The 17,902-nt window shown below is 41.4% G+C and overlaps 1 protein-coding gene across 1 annotated transcript; it reads right to left on the minus strand.

The window, feature by feature from the left end:
- Positions 1-6,788: 6,788 nt before the first annotated feature.
- On the minus strand, positions 6,789-17,168 carry slc13a5b (solute carrier family 13 member 5b). The gene is made up of 12 exons (XM_048264621.1): positions 17,052-17,168; positions 13,533-13,661; positions 13,047-13,183; positions 12,617-12,828; positions 12,285-12,459; positions 11,907-12,029; positions 11,427-11,639; positions 11,163-11,266; positions 10,832-10,953; positions 10,458-10,619; positions 8,610-8,747; positions 6,789-8,244 (listed from the first exon to the last, which is right to left on the minus strand). Exons 1-12 carry the CDS (start codon positions 17,151-17,153, stop codon positions 8,119-8,121), a joined length of 1,743 nt encoding a protein of 580 aa, XP_048120578.1. The 5' UTR covers positions 17,154-17,168; the 3' UTR covers positions 6,789-8,118.
- Between the last annotated feature and the right edge of the window lie 734 nt (positions 17,169-17,902).

Below are 17,902 nucleotides of genomic sequence, written 5' to 3' on the forward strand. Positions count from 1 at the left end.
GGGAACACAAAACGTATTGCAAGGGAACACAAAACATTGTGAGGGAATGCAAACTATTGTAAGATAACTCAATAGGATCTCAAAAAATAAATTCCCACCTTAATAAGAATAATTTCAGTAGTTGTAGGAGCAAAAATATGTTGTAGTTGGTGGCGCACGCCACTTGTCTACAATCACGCCTATACTGTTCCGTGCCAGTCACCATACTGTACTGTCCCGCGACATTGTTGCGTACCACTGAACTACGTTTCTGTGCCACTGTCCTATGGCACTTAGTCTTGTCAACTGTTCCATGAGTTAGGGTTAGTGACACTAACTTAGTGTTGGGACAGTGGGACTGTAGGCCTATAGGCAAGTGGCATGGGACAATGGTGCAGGACAGTAAGCGAGTGGCTCGGGACAGTGTCGCGGAACAGCAGACGAAGCAACAGTTTTTGATTCTCAATAAATTCCCACCATCCCTTTGGGGGCTCCTTTAGGCTAAAGTAAAACCACAAGCAGTCTGGGAAGTGTAGTCATGACAAAATACAGGAGACCCATTTTCAGTTCATACTTCTTACAGTAGGCCTCCCTGTAAATCTCTAGTCTTTTAACAATTATGTCTTACTATAGGCTTCGATTTTAATACTTTATTTTAATATTTTATCTGTCATGTCTGACACAAGACGCAAGGAGAAAAAAGACACTTATTGCTGGTACCGCTATTGCTGCTAGTTTCACAACTTCTTCTTTAAAGCCAACAGGTATTAAACTACGGAAGTACCGTAAACATCTGCTAAACATGCTTTCAAACTCTTCGTTAACAAAACGTTGACAAAATAACATTATCTACTAGCTACTAACAGTAAACCTATGACGTCGTAGGCCTATTGCAAGTGATTTGCCTTTATCCACCTATCTGTTTGAAAGAAGCCCACTTGTAGCGAAGTCACACCCTTCTATTTCCGGTCCGTGGGACCTATCTTTCAAAAAGATGGACCTTAACTTTTGATTTGATAGTGTTTCCGTAAGATTTTGCACTTTTGAACGGACTCTGTTTAAGTTTAGCCTTGTTGTTCCTTATAATTGATACTTCTAGTGTGAATTCATTCTTCTTTGACACTAATCTAGTTCTTAAACTTCTTAGATAGATAGATAGATACTTTATTGATCCTCAAGGGGAAATTCAAGATTCTTATTAGTTCTTATTAGGGGTTTGCACCGACGTCACGTTCTGGCCGGTAACTATGGTAACCCAGCACGCGCGGCCATATTGGCGATACTCAGTGAATGAAGTACAATGGAGTATTATGAACTTTGGATATCTTACGTGATTGTAGCCGTGTCTAAACAACAGAAAAGCTCATCAAAATGCGTCTAAGATGCAAAGGCATATAGGGCAGGACTTGGACCACAAGAAAAGGCGCGATATTTCGAGAAATTACGGATTATTGGCAGCACAGAGGGTGAGGGAGACGAGGTACCAAGTTCAACCACAAGCGCCCCCCTTCCTCTGATAACTTCTGGCATTATTGTCCCTTCTCCCTGGTTTTTTAATAACTTTTGGAAGTCGATACCTACACCAGATGTTTTTCTCAGTCTGACCTATTAGTACAACCTAAAACACGGCAATAATTAACCATTTTCCTTGACGATGTTAGGGATTTACTTCAGTGCCTAATGCTTTCTAATGAGGCGAGTATCTCCAATATGGCGATGTCCAGATCTGATGACACGCCGTGCAAACCCCTAATTATTTAAAACTTCTGTTTCAATAACTAATGGTCAGATGGCAAATCATGTGTTGTATGACAGTAGAAATGTTAATGTCCTTGGTTCTTAAATAACCCATTGTATTGACCAAGTGTGTGTGTGCAGAGGAGGTGTAATGATACAATGAGATTATGATACTGTGCGAGATATATGTGTGTGTAAGAAACTGATTGTTTCTTGGGTGCACAGACTTTGTCTCTGTATCCTGATTGCCTGATGCTTATGAGACCTCTCTGCGCAGAGATTATTAAACTAACGAGAAAGACAAACCTTATTTCAGACTCTCAGTATTTATACATCTTTAAGCTACATTTCTTCCACACCTAGTGTCAGTTTACAGCAGAGGCCAAGAATTGTGGCCACCGATTGTCTGCAAAATAATTTGAGGCTTCATTCAGTCATTTACAGGTTGTAGGATTGGCCAACAAGTCAGTAGAACAAACAGACAGGCCCGGATCAAGGATGCTGGGGGCCAATTACACACAATGTTTTACACAATTGGCCTTCTGAAGCCTACAGCTTAGTTAATGTAGAGCACACAACTTACTAACCACTCTGCGCACAGTTACAGTCAAAATTATTCAATTTATTTGCACGAGTAGCCTACTACTGTAATATGTAATATTTGATCAACAAAAGTTATGATGCAAACTAGTCAAAACCACTTTTTCTGTTATCTTAATGTCTTAATTCATATCTATTCTACAGACCTATGTGAGCTTATGCTTATGGTATGTAATGAATGAGCTATAAGGGAGTCTACTGTATGCATAACCCCACTAACCATAGGCCTATTTTCCAGTTACGTCCCTGCCCTTCAAAAGTGTTCTGCCAATCTGCCTTGAGCAGTTTTGGGGTTAGGGGTATTCATGATTTGAGAGGCAAAGTCTAGACTTTCTATGTGAAAACTAAGCCTTTGTAAACAATATTTGTGTGCCTCTGTCCAGTGTTGGCTTTGTTTTAGTTAGCAATAGTAAACTAAGAAAGCATTTTCTAATTTTTATTGTAGAGGCTATTGTATATATATATATATATATATATATATATATATATATATATATATATATATATATATATATATATATATATATATATATATATAGATGGAGCTTTGGACAGAGAAAAACAGTTTAATGGGGTTAAATAATTGTGTAACAAGCATGGTGCATATTCATGTAATGACAAGTGCTCTGAAGTAAATAGTAGTTAAACTGCAGAGCTTTCAAGAGTATAAGGCTGATTTTATCTTGTCATCTGACTGGAAGTAAGTATTGTATCCAAAGTTTGGCCTGTAGGGGGCACTCTTATCATTGGTTGAGGGAACAGCATTTGGGAGTGGTGACAAAGCCTCTGTGCTACAGACGAATGCCCAGACACACTGTAGGCCTGGTAATTAAAGATCTCATGTCCTTTCCCTGAAGGAACAGGGATGGCAAAAACCGACTCTCCTAACCCATGTCATCTTCCCCCACTACTTTGAACTGGCAGCATAACCTCCCCGCCATGCACGCCATTGGAATAGATAGTGCGTGGCTGTCATTAGGGCTCATCACTTCTGTCGTGCTATCACATTATCCATGTGGGTGGGTCTCCATGTGGGGTTGGAGAGCTCCCACTCTGGCTGAGGTGTGCTCAAAGTAGGTATAGGGATTGCATGGTGTGAATCACTCGTCTCTGTGTTTATGGCTTTTACAGACAGTGCCTGACCTCCCATGCAGAAGCAGTTGTTATGGTCACGTTTTGAACTACATTTTCCAGGTTCGTCTAGAAATATGTATTTATGTTTTTTTTGTACCTTATAAGACTCTCATGAAAGAAACAAAGTCGAAAACAACAGCAACGGTTTGGGTTGGGTAGTTCACAGGATGTACTGATCATGTGAATGTGAAAGAGTTATATGTTATCCTTTATATTTTATTGCTTTTAGTTTTTCATGTAGAACATACGCTATGTGTCACTATGAAGAGGATTACTGTATCTGTTCTAGTTCTTGTAATTGTCCCATTTCATTCTACAGTTTTTTCATTGTGGAATGCAGATGCAGCACACACAACTGTATTTGCCATCTAAGTGTATACATTTTGAGTTATGTATTTAACTATGTCATGTCTTTCTTCAAAGCGCTTACATTTTCTCTTCCAAAACTGGCCATGACAGTTTCAGGGGAAAGACGAGAATGGGATCTCCATTTAATTTCCATTATACTTCTCCAAGGTTATTATAGACAGATTGTGAGACAAGCCCTTTCTGTGGGGCTTAAAAGTTTGCAAAATGCAAGTCTATATGTGACTGACTGTATGTCTAATAGCAAGGTTGTATGTGGTAGACATAGGGTTAAGCACTTTGTCGTGAGTTCATCAAAAGACCTGGAACTGGAGTCACATTTTTATGCAACCCCAGCAAAGAGAATTCCATGATTACTCTTCTCTTCGAACACTTAAATGTATATATAGCCACCAATAATGGAGGCTGTGATATACACACGCTTGTTTCAATTGGATAATGAGTGGGTGTTTGAAGAGCAGCAAAGAGAGAGAAAGGCACTGTAATTATATCTGTTTTTCCCCCTAAGACCCAAGATCATAGTGATCACGGCAGCAGTGCATGTCCAACCGCTTGTTAAATGCACACTCTTTATGTGTATAACTTTTTAATTGTCCCAATACAAAAAGGAGACTTTGTGGTTGGGAGTCAGGCAATTGTATATGCATTTTCTTTTCTGACTTAGCTGCGTAGTATACATACTGTATAGCGTAGTGGCTCTAAATCTGCCACCTGCCATTTGGCCTACCGTATGCATGTTTATAGAAGCATATGAAACATGCCAGCTTTTTAAGCATATTCCAGCAGGGTGAGAAATTCTCACCTGAACTCTACCTGTGTTAGCAGAAGGCAAGCTGTGTTGTTGTGGCGCTGGGATGGGCAGTGCAAGCCCACAGCTGGAGTCCGTAAATGTGTAGTTGTGAAGTCTGGTCTCCTGTCTGTGTCGCAATGTAGGGGTTTCATTAATCCTGGAGCTCCAGTGACCACAGGAGCTGTGTGAAGTCATCCCCGTGTGGGATTACAGCTGTGTAGCACACTCTGCACTGCCCAGTGCCCACGCCGGCCACTCTGCGTTTTACTAGTTGAGGAAAACCAAAGGAAAGGTCAAAAGAAGAACAGGACAACGATATGTAATGCCTAGTATTGTGTTGTACTGGAATCGTGTGATGTAGATTGTACAGTTGTCAAACTAAGATTGAGTAGGCTTCTTGTTTTAGGATTTTACCCATACCCCACAACACACACACACACACACACACACACACACACACACACACACACACACACACACACACACACACACATACAAAACACAACAGGTGCTGGCATTAACCCAAAAACCACACAGAGAATTCCTGCACGTCTTGGACTGCCACACCAGACAAATTATCCTTTTACTGTTACCTTAGGGATAGAACCTAACACAAGGCATGTTTCTGATTCGTGCCAAAGACTGCTGCACATTCATTCTGTGTTCTGTGCTGGGGTAAAGAATAGAGAGGCCAACTATAGAGGTGCTTTGGCCTCGTTGGCCATGGTTCCTGGAAGAGAATCCAGACATGCATGCTGGCACAACGTGATATTCTTTGTCTTCATATGAAAGACCTTAAGTTATTTTGGGCAAGACCACATTTCTGTGCCTGGTAAGAATAGTTTTTTTTTGCCTGTATTTACGGAACATAAACTGCTGTCTAAATCACAGATTTTTTTTGGAATTACTTGACCATGCCAAAAGGTTTCAAGGGCAATGGTATATTATACAATCCTGGCAGTTATATAGTTACACCAGGATCTCCGTGAAGCTACAATTACTCAGTCTTTACTAAGTCTTTTCTTCAGCATGCTTTTGGGGCTTTTTATGCCTTTAATGATAGGACAGTGGAGAGTGACAGGAAGCGAACGGGAGAGAGAGCAGGGGTGGGATCAGGAAAGGACCACGGGGCGGGAATCGAACCCGGGTTGCCGGCGTATGGTGCAGGTGCCCCAGCCAGTTGCTCCACAGCTGGGGCCATGCATTTTTTACTTGACCGAAGAGTCTCTCCCTTGGAATGTACTTTGCCTTTTGTTGTGTGTCCACAAGTAGGCAAATTTACTTAGCTGGGATTATTACATTTGCACACTATGTCAAGGAGCAACTGGGGTGAACAACATGAACCTTGTTTTAAAAGTACTATATGGACAAAGTTATGCAGAAATGCATTGTCTTGGTAATATGACTGAACATATCCAAATGCCCCTCTCTCAGTGTAATATGGTTTGTTTTAAGGGGCAGTGTGTTGAAGAGTGGTAAAAAAACAGAAGTTAATTTGGTTAATACAGCACTCTAATCTTACATATACACTCAATGCTCAAAATATTAATTAGAAGATTTACTGTAGTAACAAGCATGTATGTGTTATGCTGATTAAAGTGGACATTGTGTCAGGTTGTGTGAGTGACCAGCTGGATATTGGCATTCATGGCTTAAACATTTGTGGGACAAGAGTGTATATGGGACAAAATGAATATCCAGCACTAGTGTACATGTATGTGACAGAATGCACAGGGCTCAGATTGTTGTGAGTTAATCAAAAGGCCTGAAATTGAAACAGACACATTTTTATGCAACCCCAGGAAAAGCTATAATTGTGATGTACAGTAGTCATCCATAGAGCCACTAGGGGGTGGGGGTGGGGTTGGAGGACGTAGGGGTTAAGGACAAAGTCTCCCAGAGGAACATCTCTATAACCAGCTGACATATTTTTTTAAATGGAAAATTCCTTTGGCTGACACACAGTCTAGAACCAACCCTGGCCCTGGTCACACATGTCACTGTCTACCTACCACTACCAGAATTACCCATGCACAAAACCATACAAACCATTGTTTCTGGTGACTCTAGGGAACCCTGTGCCAAGCATTCGAGTTATAATTTTACATGAGAGGACAGTGGTAATTAAGCTGTATCTCAAATGTAATTATCTTTTAAAATAAGGCAAACATAATGCATGGGAGTCAGTGGTTGAATGATTTATTAGAAGTGACCTTTAGGTGACTCAGTTGAAACTGAAATCCTTTTGCCTGTGACTTAAATTTCACACACATATACAGTACACACCTTAGTTTGTCTTTTCAGAGCAGACTATTAATAAAAAGTTAATCACAGATGTGTACATTGCATATGTAATTTTATACTGTTAAAACACATGAAATGCTATGGAGAACCATTCAATATAAATGTTAAAGTGAAGACATTGAATCATGACATACTGTATTGGTCAAATATGACAATTGTGTATAAGTAGAGTGCATTTTTTCATAACATGTTTGATAGTTGTGGTTCAAAATGGCAACATCTCATAAAGTGTCAATATATTTTATACATTGTGTATTATAAATATCCACAACACAACATATTCACACCTTTGTTCAGTTTTCATTGCATTGACTTAAAATTGGATGATCATATCAATGGCATACACATTCTTTATACAGTATCTTATGGGGGATTTGAAATGCATTGGAACTTGGAAATTATCCAAGTAAGTACATTGTAGGAAAGTAGGAAAGTAGGAAATGCCAAAGAATCCATATGAATAATTTAAGACAAAGAAAACTCAAACATTGCAAATGGCGGAAGCATAGATTATAAAATAGCGAGTAGGTTGCAGGGGCTGGTTCTTAAGTGCCATGATAAGCACCAAGTCTTGAAGGCACATAGTCTGTAATGCATGTACAGAATTTAGGAACCGTTTAGCACCATGTCAAAATAGTCCAAATATAAAAAGTTGAAAAATACAGATATTACTTAATGCATAGTATATTACTGACTCAAGACAAAGTAATGCAGGATTGAGATTCCCCATGCATTGCAACCTAGAAGCAAAGCCATTACATAGTTATTTTTACTCTTATTACACTCTTTTTTATCTTTAAGTAAAAAGCTGAATATTAGGTAAAAATGACTGTGTAGACACAGTTCACACTTCAAATACATCAAGTCCAATTGTATGTCACTGAATAAAACAAAGCACCTGGTTAAAACCCAGTTAAAAACATTTCACCTTTTTGCAATACTTTCATAGGCACGTCCAGATATTTTTAAGATGCTAAATAATACAGCATATCTGGAATAGGTCAATTAAACATTATCCTACAGGACTGACTACACAAGCTTGACTGAGTGACACTACAGCAGACCAAACAGACTCTGGAGCATCCTCCTCTCCCAGTCAGCCTGAGAGTCTCTCAGTGCCGCCTCACTCCTCTCAGGTCCCCGGTGATAAAGAGGACAAGAGCAGCACCCCTGAGCACTTTCCCATGAGTCTTTGCCAGCGCTGCCTCTCACACGGCAGTCATGTTGGCCCAGGCAGGGAAGGTGTCAAGGTGAAACATGGCCCGCCCCCAGCAGTTGATGGACAGCGTGATGCAGATTATTCCGATGATGTTCATCACTACGCCAGTCTTGGCCTGCGGGAGATGAGGCAACAAAATATGACTTGCCAAGTTTTTGAAAAAAAGCAATTACACTATAATGAAATGTCACAATGGCTCTGTGGGCTGAGGGGCAGGATTTCGAACTGTCATATAGGCCACAAGAACAAAACGGGAGCTTATAAAGTTGTGTGGAGGAAAAAACAAGGAACACTCACATTCAAATTACACAATGATCTCACAATAAATGAAAGCCTTGCGGCCACTTCAGAATGAATAGTGGTTTCATGGCACGGTGCAACTTGGCTGGATGGCTTCCGCCTTAACTATGTGGCCTCTACTGGACCACTTATCCGTTTTCCACTATATGGCTTTGGTGCACATACAGAGAAATAACTCACCATGTCGGAGACCTTGAGGTAGCCATGGGAAAACACAATGGCGTTGGGAGGGGTGGCCACTGGAAGCATGAAGGCGAATGAGGCACTGAGAGTACAGGGCACCATGACATACAGAGGGTTCATTCCAATGGACTGGGACTGAAATCAAAAGGAACATCTGTTAGCACGACACACAGAAATCCAGCTGAGCTTTCTCAAAAGAACTTCTTACTATGGCTTCTTCTTTTTTGGGTGCTATGCTTTTTTCTGCTTTTCCCAGGCCATAATCACCGGCTCATAACTCAGATCCAAGTGCTGGCTTTCTGCGCCGAGGACTTTCATTAAAAGTACTTGCTTGCAGTTCTCAAGACTTTCATTAAGTGGGTGTAATTAAGCAGCAACGTGGCTGGACAATGTGACCAAAACTGACTCATGTCTGCAAAAATGGCAGACATGATCCACGCTCATGTGGTGTAAAGCCAGACAGTAAGAGCTGACACATTCTATGTCAATTTCTTGGGCATGGGGGGGTCATTAACAATAGACACCACCTGCTTTTAGCTTAATCTGAAGGATAAAGACAATGCTCAATTGTTTGGGTTTACCAGCAACAGCAACATGGAGCACCATTGGTTTCTAAATACGGTGTGTCAGTTATGTGCTGAAAACCATCTAAAACAGACCTTCTTCAAATAAACATTCAAAACACATGTATACACATTCATAACCATTCTATGTAATCATTTTTCTAATGTGGCTTTTACAGGTCTTGAAATTCTTGTAACAAAGATTTCTAACCTCTCCCCATTATGAGGAACTTTCGATTTGGTGGTGGCACTTCATAATGAGTGCTCTCAAAACCACCACACACAATACATTTGTTCAGATCTGAAGTAATTATGGGCGCTAGAAAATTGTTGGTTGACACGCTCTTTCAAAGAGACTCTCATGGACACCAAATCACACACACTACACTACAAGAGCAATCAGTGGTTGTTGGCACACTACTACTATACATTCCCAGCTCTTTCTCTCTATTGTGAGGGTGTCTATGAGACTTCATACACCCCCAACTGGCTTTGGCTCTGAATAAATCTCATTGTCAATACCCTCACTTGACACATTCCACACTCAGAGCTGCTCACTGAATACACAAATGGTGATCAGTGATGCAATCAGTCAGAATGGAATGGGGTGACTTGGACACAGAGATGGAGACACACACTTTCACAGACACACAGACACACACACACACACACACACACACACACACACACACACACACACACACACACACACACACATAGACAAATTCACACACACATGCACGCACGCCCTTACTCACACACTGTGACACAGGTTGAAGAGGCCCAGAGGAAGGGGCCACTAAGTAATTCAGCTGACAGGAATGGGCATTCAAGCATGTAAATCCAGGCCAGTTGTCTGCTGGGCGGCATTTCAACGCTCCTCTCCCATTGGCAAGCGCTTCCTTGGGGCACGCACTGGGCTGGCTACCGCACCAATGTGGCGCTATTATCCATCAATGGTGTGAATTGAATTGATTTTACTGCCCCAGCTTCCTCAGTAGCAAGTTTCAGTTGGTTTACTTAAAAAGGATTTTTTTGCTGATTGGATGATTGGTTGTGTGATATTGTGCATTGTATTTTTTTAGAAGCCACTTAGACAATGCATAAAAACACACATCTAGATTACTTATGTGCTGACAGACTAAGTGAAGACTCAAAAAACAAAGAAAAATGTCTTGTCACACACTCTAACTATGATGCAACTTTTTTCTTTATTTTTTGTATAAAGGTCATAGGTCAATCTTGCAGTTCCATTTAGGAAGACAACATCAGAAGCCCTTACCATGGAGGCCAGGATGGGCAGGAAAAGCGTGGCAGTGGCCACATTGCTGGTGCACTCGGTGAACGAAGCGATCAGGAGGCAGAGGATGATGACTATAGCCCAGGGAGGAATACTATGTAGAGGGGTCAAGTGATTTCCCATCATCTTAGACAAGCCCGATAGCTGGAAAGAGCCAAGAAAAGACTGGGTTGGATCTTTCGGTTTCTTTATTTTCTGACGGGACTCACAGTTGATGATAGTTGTAAAATGATGAGAGTTATAATCATGTAGCAGGAAAAATAAATATGCTACCTGTGTGTACTGAACAGCATGCAACGTGCAAAAGCATGTTGTTAAAAACACAAAAGATCTTTGAATAGTTTGTCAGCGCTCACCTCGCTACCCTTGGCTAGGGCGAACCCTCCTCCTAAAAGGAGCACAATGTTCCAGGGCAGCTTCTTCTGGGCCACCTTCCAGCTGAGCAGGGCTGGGACAGGAGCAGGTGTGGCCTGCGAGTCTGTGGAGAGACACAAGCAAATCAGTCTGTGAGACAGCCAGCAAACCTCTCAAAGGAAAATGAACCTCTCAAACTGTATCAAGCCAACCTGAGAAGTTCAATGATGAAATGAGATGGAATATATAATGATGCTTTATATATGTCTGTTTTTTTTCTGTTAGTTACTTGTGTATTTTTAGTGTGAGTCCAGAGTGAGATTGTAAAATCACCTGCGTTAAAACATGACAACCACTGCATTAGCTGAGGTGGTTTTGAGGGGAGGACAAAGAGCAATACAGCAATGAAGACTGCCACAGTTGCATCTGTCACGTATCTGAAAGTTTAAACGTCAACCCAAAACAAACAATATCTTCAGAATACCTCATTCAACAGAAACTAAAATAGTCAGGTAGTTTATTGATATTATGTCTAGAGCTGACCCCTGCCAACCTGTCTAGGCTAGGTACAATAGGTCAGATCACTGAGGCACATACTCTGCCTTTGAGTTGAACATGTGGGTGGCCCATCCTGCCACAAAGCCAGGGTCGCGGGTAAACCACAACACCACGAGCAGGGTGAAGAGACCCAGCACGCTCAACTCGCCAAAGGACATGGGCCCCAGTTGCCGATGCTCCTCACGGATGACGTTGTAGGCAGCAATCTCCTTCTCGGATTTCTCAGCACCACAGCCCCATGTCTTCTTGATGCTACATGACAGTGGGAGAGAGAGAGAGAGAGAGAGAGAGAGAGAGAGAGAGAGACAGAGAGAGACAGAAAAAAATATATATCAGAGTTAGAAAAGAATACTTTTGTGATGTGGTCTTGATGCTGGACTGTGGTGGAGAAAGCGTGAGAAAGGAACATCGGAGAAAGATATGAGGAGAAGAGATATCACAGTTAGATGATAGGCCTGTTGGAGTGTGGTTTTATGTTCCGGAGGTAGTTTAGTCCCATAGGATGTTGGGTGCACTCACTTAAATCCCATAAAGACGAACTGGAGCCAGAGCCAGGCCATGGTCAACATGAGGATCATGTTTGGAAAAGCAAAGCCAAACCAGGAGGCAAAATTGATGACATCGCCATTCTGAGGAAAGAGCCTGGAGGAGCGGTTCAAACCACAAGAATTATGAAGGCAAGACAACAGAGAAATACCATAATCTCAACAAGTACTGACGCAACATCTCCCACGCAACTCTATGCAATGCTTGATGACCTACACTTAAGTGTGTGCAGACTAAGTCAGTGTGCATGTGTGTGTGCGTGTGTGTGTGTGTGTGTGTGTGTGTGTGTGTGTGTGTGTGTGTGTGTGTGTGTGTGTGTGAGGCAGGGGGTAGGTGTCCACTGTTACTCACTGGTTCATCTGGCCCTTGAGTACTAGGTTTGGCCCAGTGCCGGTGAGGGTGGCTGTTCCTCCAATGCTGGCAGCGTAGCAAACACACAGGGTCATGCCTTTACACATCCACCTTCTCTCCTGGGCCTCCATCCGCCTGGTGGCCTCCACTGATGCATCTAGCCCATTCACTACCACTGCAGTACAAAGACACTTACTTTTAATACAAAATGTGTTATGTTATGGTTTGTGTCTGTAAAGTACTGGTGTGACACACTCCATATAAATCTAGATCTGAACATGTCTGTTTCAAAGTCTGGGTATTATATGTTATTTTATGTTGCTGCTGCTCACCTTGCCCATCCCTCTGCTTCCCAGACTGTTTGTACTCGGCCTCAGCTGGGTGGTTGGGCTCCTCAGCGGAGAGGATCTCTGGCATCTCCATTTCATGGGTGTTGAGTTGCTCAAGCACAGCCTGCACGATGGGCACCATCATGGCCGTTGTGGCCGTGTTACTGATCCACATGGACAGGAAGGCCGTCACTCCCATGAAACCAAGCATCAAGCTACGGTGAAACCAGGGACACAGGCTAGGTCAGAGGAACACCAAGACAGGAGCCTGAATGGACAGTGGCTGTAGTCATGTAGGCACAGGACCACAGTCTGAACCACATGTTCAGGCTTACTTATGAGTTATATGAACTCTAAAATAAGATATCTAATTCATGAAATGTAGACAAGGTCATTCCTCTTTTTCTAGCCGTCGGATATTCATTTCACTCACAGTGCAGGCCGGACCCCGACAATAAGTAGAACTCTCAGAGCGATTCGCTTGTGCAGGTTCCAGTGTTCCACTGCTACGGCGACCAACAGTCCACCCACAAACAACATGTTGGTGTCTTTCAGGTACTGCATACACACCTAGGAGTAGCATTCACAAGTTAAACAAGTCCAAGGAACATTTACAGAATGAAGCTTACACTTCAGGCCTTTATGGATTAAGCCAATGGAACTCTCCATTGAAGCTCTCTTATATTCCAGGGTTAGCCTTCATCCGTATATGGGAAGCCTGCACTTCATAGCCAGAAAAGTTGTGGGTTGAATTCCTGGCTGCCACCGCTGTGCCCTTGAGCAAGGGACTTAACCCCAAGCTCTGAGGAGACTAGCCCTTGTAATGATTGACATAGGCCTATGTAAGTCGCTTGGGATAGAAGCGACAGCCAAATGAATAAGTATAAGGAATCAAAGGTCTTGTTGACTGATGATGTACCTCTTTGGAGGTCATGATGCCAAACATGGGGAAAAGGACAGCAGGCATGAGGGCAGTGACGGCCAGAGGCAAAGCCTCGCTGCACCAGTATACTGCCATCAGCACAATCACGTAAGCACAGCATGCCTCCTGTAAACCAGAGCGAAAACACAGAACAGGACACATAATCAAAACCACACAGAAAATGTTCACGTTTTAACAGATGAGAAGATTTTGTCCCAATGATGAATGAAAGGTTTGTTGTCAGTAAACTGCAATGTAGTATTTTATTTGACATAAACAACATATTGCATTGCCATATTTGAAGACTTGTGTTTCACCTTTATCGTCTTTCCTATTATATAATTCAGCAATTGTTATACATCACGTGACCAAGAACACTCCCAAGCCCTAAGGGATCTTTCAATATGGTGCTTCGATACACTCATGGGTTTTCTGTGGCCTTACTCAGAAAGGAGTACCAACAGATAACCCACAATGCCCTTGTAGGTCAATCCAGGACTTCCACAGACTGGACCTCAGAGACCCACAGAGGCCAAAAGTTCAGCAGACCCCTCATATTCTAAACCATAGTGAGCCTGTGTAGAAAGTTCTCACGGCCCACGTACAATCTTCACTGACCAACCAAGTAGAAAATGTGTTGTCGGCCAAGCAAGGGATAACCACATTGGTCCCAGGCTTGACATTTACTTCCCGCAGAAAACACACTTGACGCTCTGCCTAAGCATGTTTGTTATGATTACTCAATGAAGACATAGACCATAAAAGTACAACTGATATGTAATTTTACAACTGATATACAGGTATCTTGATACAAGAGAAAGAAACCTATGGAGTTAAATATATTACTGTCTTTTCTCTAGTGATTTAAATTCCTATAAATATTCCTATTCCTATATAATCATCCATGTTTTAAAGCATTTCATCATAACAAATATGTCCAATTATTAATCCCCTCATTGCCCTCTTCAGTTTGTAGGAAAATCACCTGCATTCATCCTGTCTCCTCTTCACCTAGATGTATTTACTGTACTTCAAGTGTTATTTTAAGGCCACAATTAGAATGTGTATTCTCATCACAATAATGGTGGTTTCAGTCTCTTTGAAATAATACCCACATTACCAGTTTCCCATGCAGTACTGCAATTCTAGGTATAAACACCTCATATTAGGTTATTATAACCAGTGCCTAACAAGATAAAGCGCCCAAATACTGTTTGTACTATTGTATAATTTATAACACTGATTATTATTACCCTCATGCTAGTTCAAATTATTAAGGCAGATATGTTGCCAGAGCAGGTCCTGGGCCTATGGTGGACCAAAACTTACATTTGTCAAAGTACGTAATATTAACATAATTTCCCCTTAAGTAATAAACTGTATATGGTTACAAATGTCTGGGGCCATTCAAGACCAAGTAAAGTTAGAGGGATGAAAGTTATGCAGAGGAGTAAACCAGGATTTGACCATGATATTTTGCAGGTGTTCTAGTTTAGACATGTTGTCTATAAAGGGCTGGATTAAAATGTAATGAAGACCCCATAATAACAAATGTAATAAGTGCTAAACTTATAAGTGGTAGGCCTAAATGATTCAGGGTAAATGTTTGATTAAACAACAGTGCATGTGCGGCCGTTTCACTAGGCTATATATAAGTAAACTAGATGAACCGCAGAGCGGAACAAAATATGACCACCGCCCAGTCCAGCACATTTTTTCCACAAAAATAAATCACACTGAAAGGCCTATATGATTCTAACTGTCTCACTAAATTGCATTAACCACACTCAATTCTCACTGGTATCTGCTACACAACAAGTACCAAAACATGATTAGTTCATAGATTTCACATGTAAAATTCATTTTTATACAACCCCACCCCCATCTTGCCTGTTCATAATTCTGAGAAATTCTTGAATATGTGTCATCCGCATGATTACTGTGAATGTATGTGTGTGCGTGTATATCTGCTTATGCACATGTGTGCACATGGAATGGGTTAACATGACCCCTGGAGGCAAACATACAGAAAAAATTGGTCATCCTAGGCACTACGGTTCTCAAGATATTCACAGAAAACTGTGTCTGCCCTACCCTCCTTTCGGGGGGTCCAGTCCAGTGGGGGGGCTACAGATCAAAACGAAAAACGATGGTTCCATGCTATCCATGTGGGGTTACATGCCCACCAAGTTTTCGTGTACCCGGTCTTTCAGTGTCCCGGGAATCCTTGTTGGTGTACGGTCACTAAATGTACACATAAATAATTTTATTGTAAGGCCCCCCATGAACGAAAGTTCACAAAACTTGGCATGCATTCGGAAGGTGTCATAATGATCCTACACTTTCAATTTCATGCAGTTTTGACCATGTCAGCCAGAGATATTGTGATGAAAACACCTTATTTTTTGCTTTTTAATTTTTAACTAGGTGGCACTATACATGAAATAAGTGGTAATGGGATGGGTTGACATGCCCCCTTAAGACCAACATATACAAAAAAAGGTGGACCTCCTAGGCCCTATGGTTCTCGAGATATTCACAGAAAACTGTCTCCGGCCACCTACAGGCCAGTTGGTGTATAGTAACATAAATTAATTTATTGTGTGGCCCCCCATGAACGGAATTACACGAAACTTGGCGTGCATTCAGAGGGTGTCATAATGATCCTACACTTCCAATTTCGTGCAGTTTTGACTATGTTAGGGTCACAGATACCTCGCGATTACAACACCTCATTTTTACTTTTTTGTGTTTAACTAGGTGGCGCTATACATGAAATGAGTGGTTATGGAATGGGTTGACATGGCCCCTTTAGATCAACATACAAAAAAAATGGTCCTCCTAAACCTTACGGTTCTCGAGATATTCACAGAAAACTGTGTCTGCCCTACCCTCCTTTCGGGGGGTGCAGTCCACCTGGGGGGCTACAGATCAAAACGAAAAACGATGGTTCCATGCTAACCATATGGGGTTACATGCCCACCAAGTTTCGTCTACCCCGGTCTTTCAGTGTCCCGGGAATCCTTAACGGAAATTTGGACATTCGCTGCGCGGCGGTCATAATAAATAAACCTATGACTTAATATTTTTTAATACATGGTCAGTTATCACAACAAATCCAAGATATTACCTGCCGGCCTAGGCAATAAACACATATACCTCAAATAACAGTGTGTAGCGAACAGTTAGGAGCCTACAATTCCCATCATTCACAGAAAGCACAATCGTGACGATAAGTTCCCACGCTACATAAAACCTGTAGTAGGCTATACACCAACAAATGTTAACATGCGTTATGCATTTGCCAGCCTCAAGACAACATAGTTCCCACGTGTCTGATGATTCATGTTTTAATAGACTTAGCCTACTAAACATTCAAATGAAAATAATAAAGACAATAATTGTTATTACAGGCAACTTTCTCATAAGGATATGTTTTCACAGATTTAGAGACTAGCTAAAATATCTAAATGTCTTTTAAACATTGCAATTTATATAAGGATAATCTAAACATACCGACGTTCCTATGACAAGTGGAAGGGGGAGAAGAAGACACGGTGTTAAGCAGAGAATCATTCCATTCTTCACATTCCAAAGGACTTTCAGTGATGGTGCCATCCTGTAGACCAGACGCAACAGGCGTGAAGAAGTTTGATGCTGCTGGAGCCGTCTTTTTAGAGAGGCGACGAGAGGGAGAGAGGGAGGGAGGGAGGGAGAGAGGTTGCCTAGTGCATAGAGAGAACGAATGTAAATCTTCTTTAAAAAAAAAAAAAAAACTTGAATAATCGCTGTAACTCTGCAAGTGCATAGTTGGCTACTTAACGATGGCTCAGGCTGATTGATAGTCTGAAGTGAGGGAATGAATGAAATTGTAGGCTAAATTTTTTTTAATTTGAAACAAGTAGCCTAGGCCTAGGCTATTTATTAGGATAGGCTATAGATCATTGCTACAAATGTCAAAGTAGCATATGGGTAACCTCACCCATTGCTCTCTTATAATTAGGCCAGATTACTAAATGTAACCATCACCTATCCACCCGTTGCATTTTCCTATTCGAATAGGCTCTCCAGGCTCGATCAAGCTGCGCTTGTCTATGGACATACGCTAAAGGGTTTTCATCGCAGCTTACATTGCCATCATGTGGTTGATACTGGAAGGTGCAGGGAAATAGCCAATATTGTGTGGTAGAATATATATATATATATTTATTTATAAGCTTTTTGCAATGGTCATGGCTAATCTCTCAGAAATATGAAAGGCCACTCTCACATAAGCAACATTATACTACTACTACTACTACTACTACTACTACTACTAATAATAATAATAATAATAATAATAATTATTATTATTATTATTATTATTA

The sequence above is a fragment of the Alosa alosa genome, chromosome 15, assembly GCF_017589495.1.
Source record: "Alosa alosa isolate M-15738 ecotype Scorff River chromosome 15, AALO_Geno_1.1, whole genome shotgun sequence".
NCBI lineage: Eukaryota > Metazoa > Chordata > Actinopteri > Clupeiformes > Clupeidae > Alosa > Alosa alosa.

Excerpts from the sequence above, each read along its gene's own strand:
- slc13a5b (XM_048264621.1), bottom strand. The coding sequence starts at position 17,153 with ATGGCACCATCACTGAAAGTCCTTTGGAATGTGAAGAATGGAATGATT. Across the intron at positions 13,662-17,051 it reads CACTTGTCATAGGAACGTCG|GAGGCATGCTGTGCTTACGT; the intron begins GTATGTTTAGAT and ends TCTGGTTTACAG. Across the intron at positions 12,829-13,046 it reads GTCGGGGTCCGGCCTGCACT|CTTGATGCTTGGTTTCATGG; the intron begins GTGAGTGAAATG and ends GTTTCACCGTAG.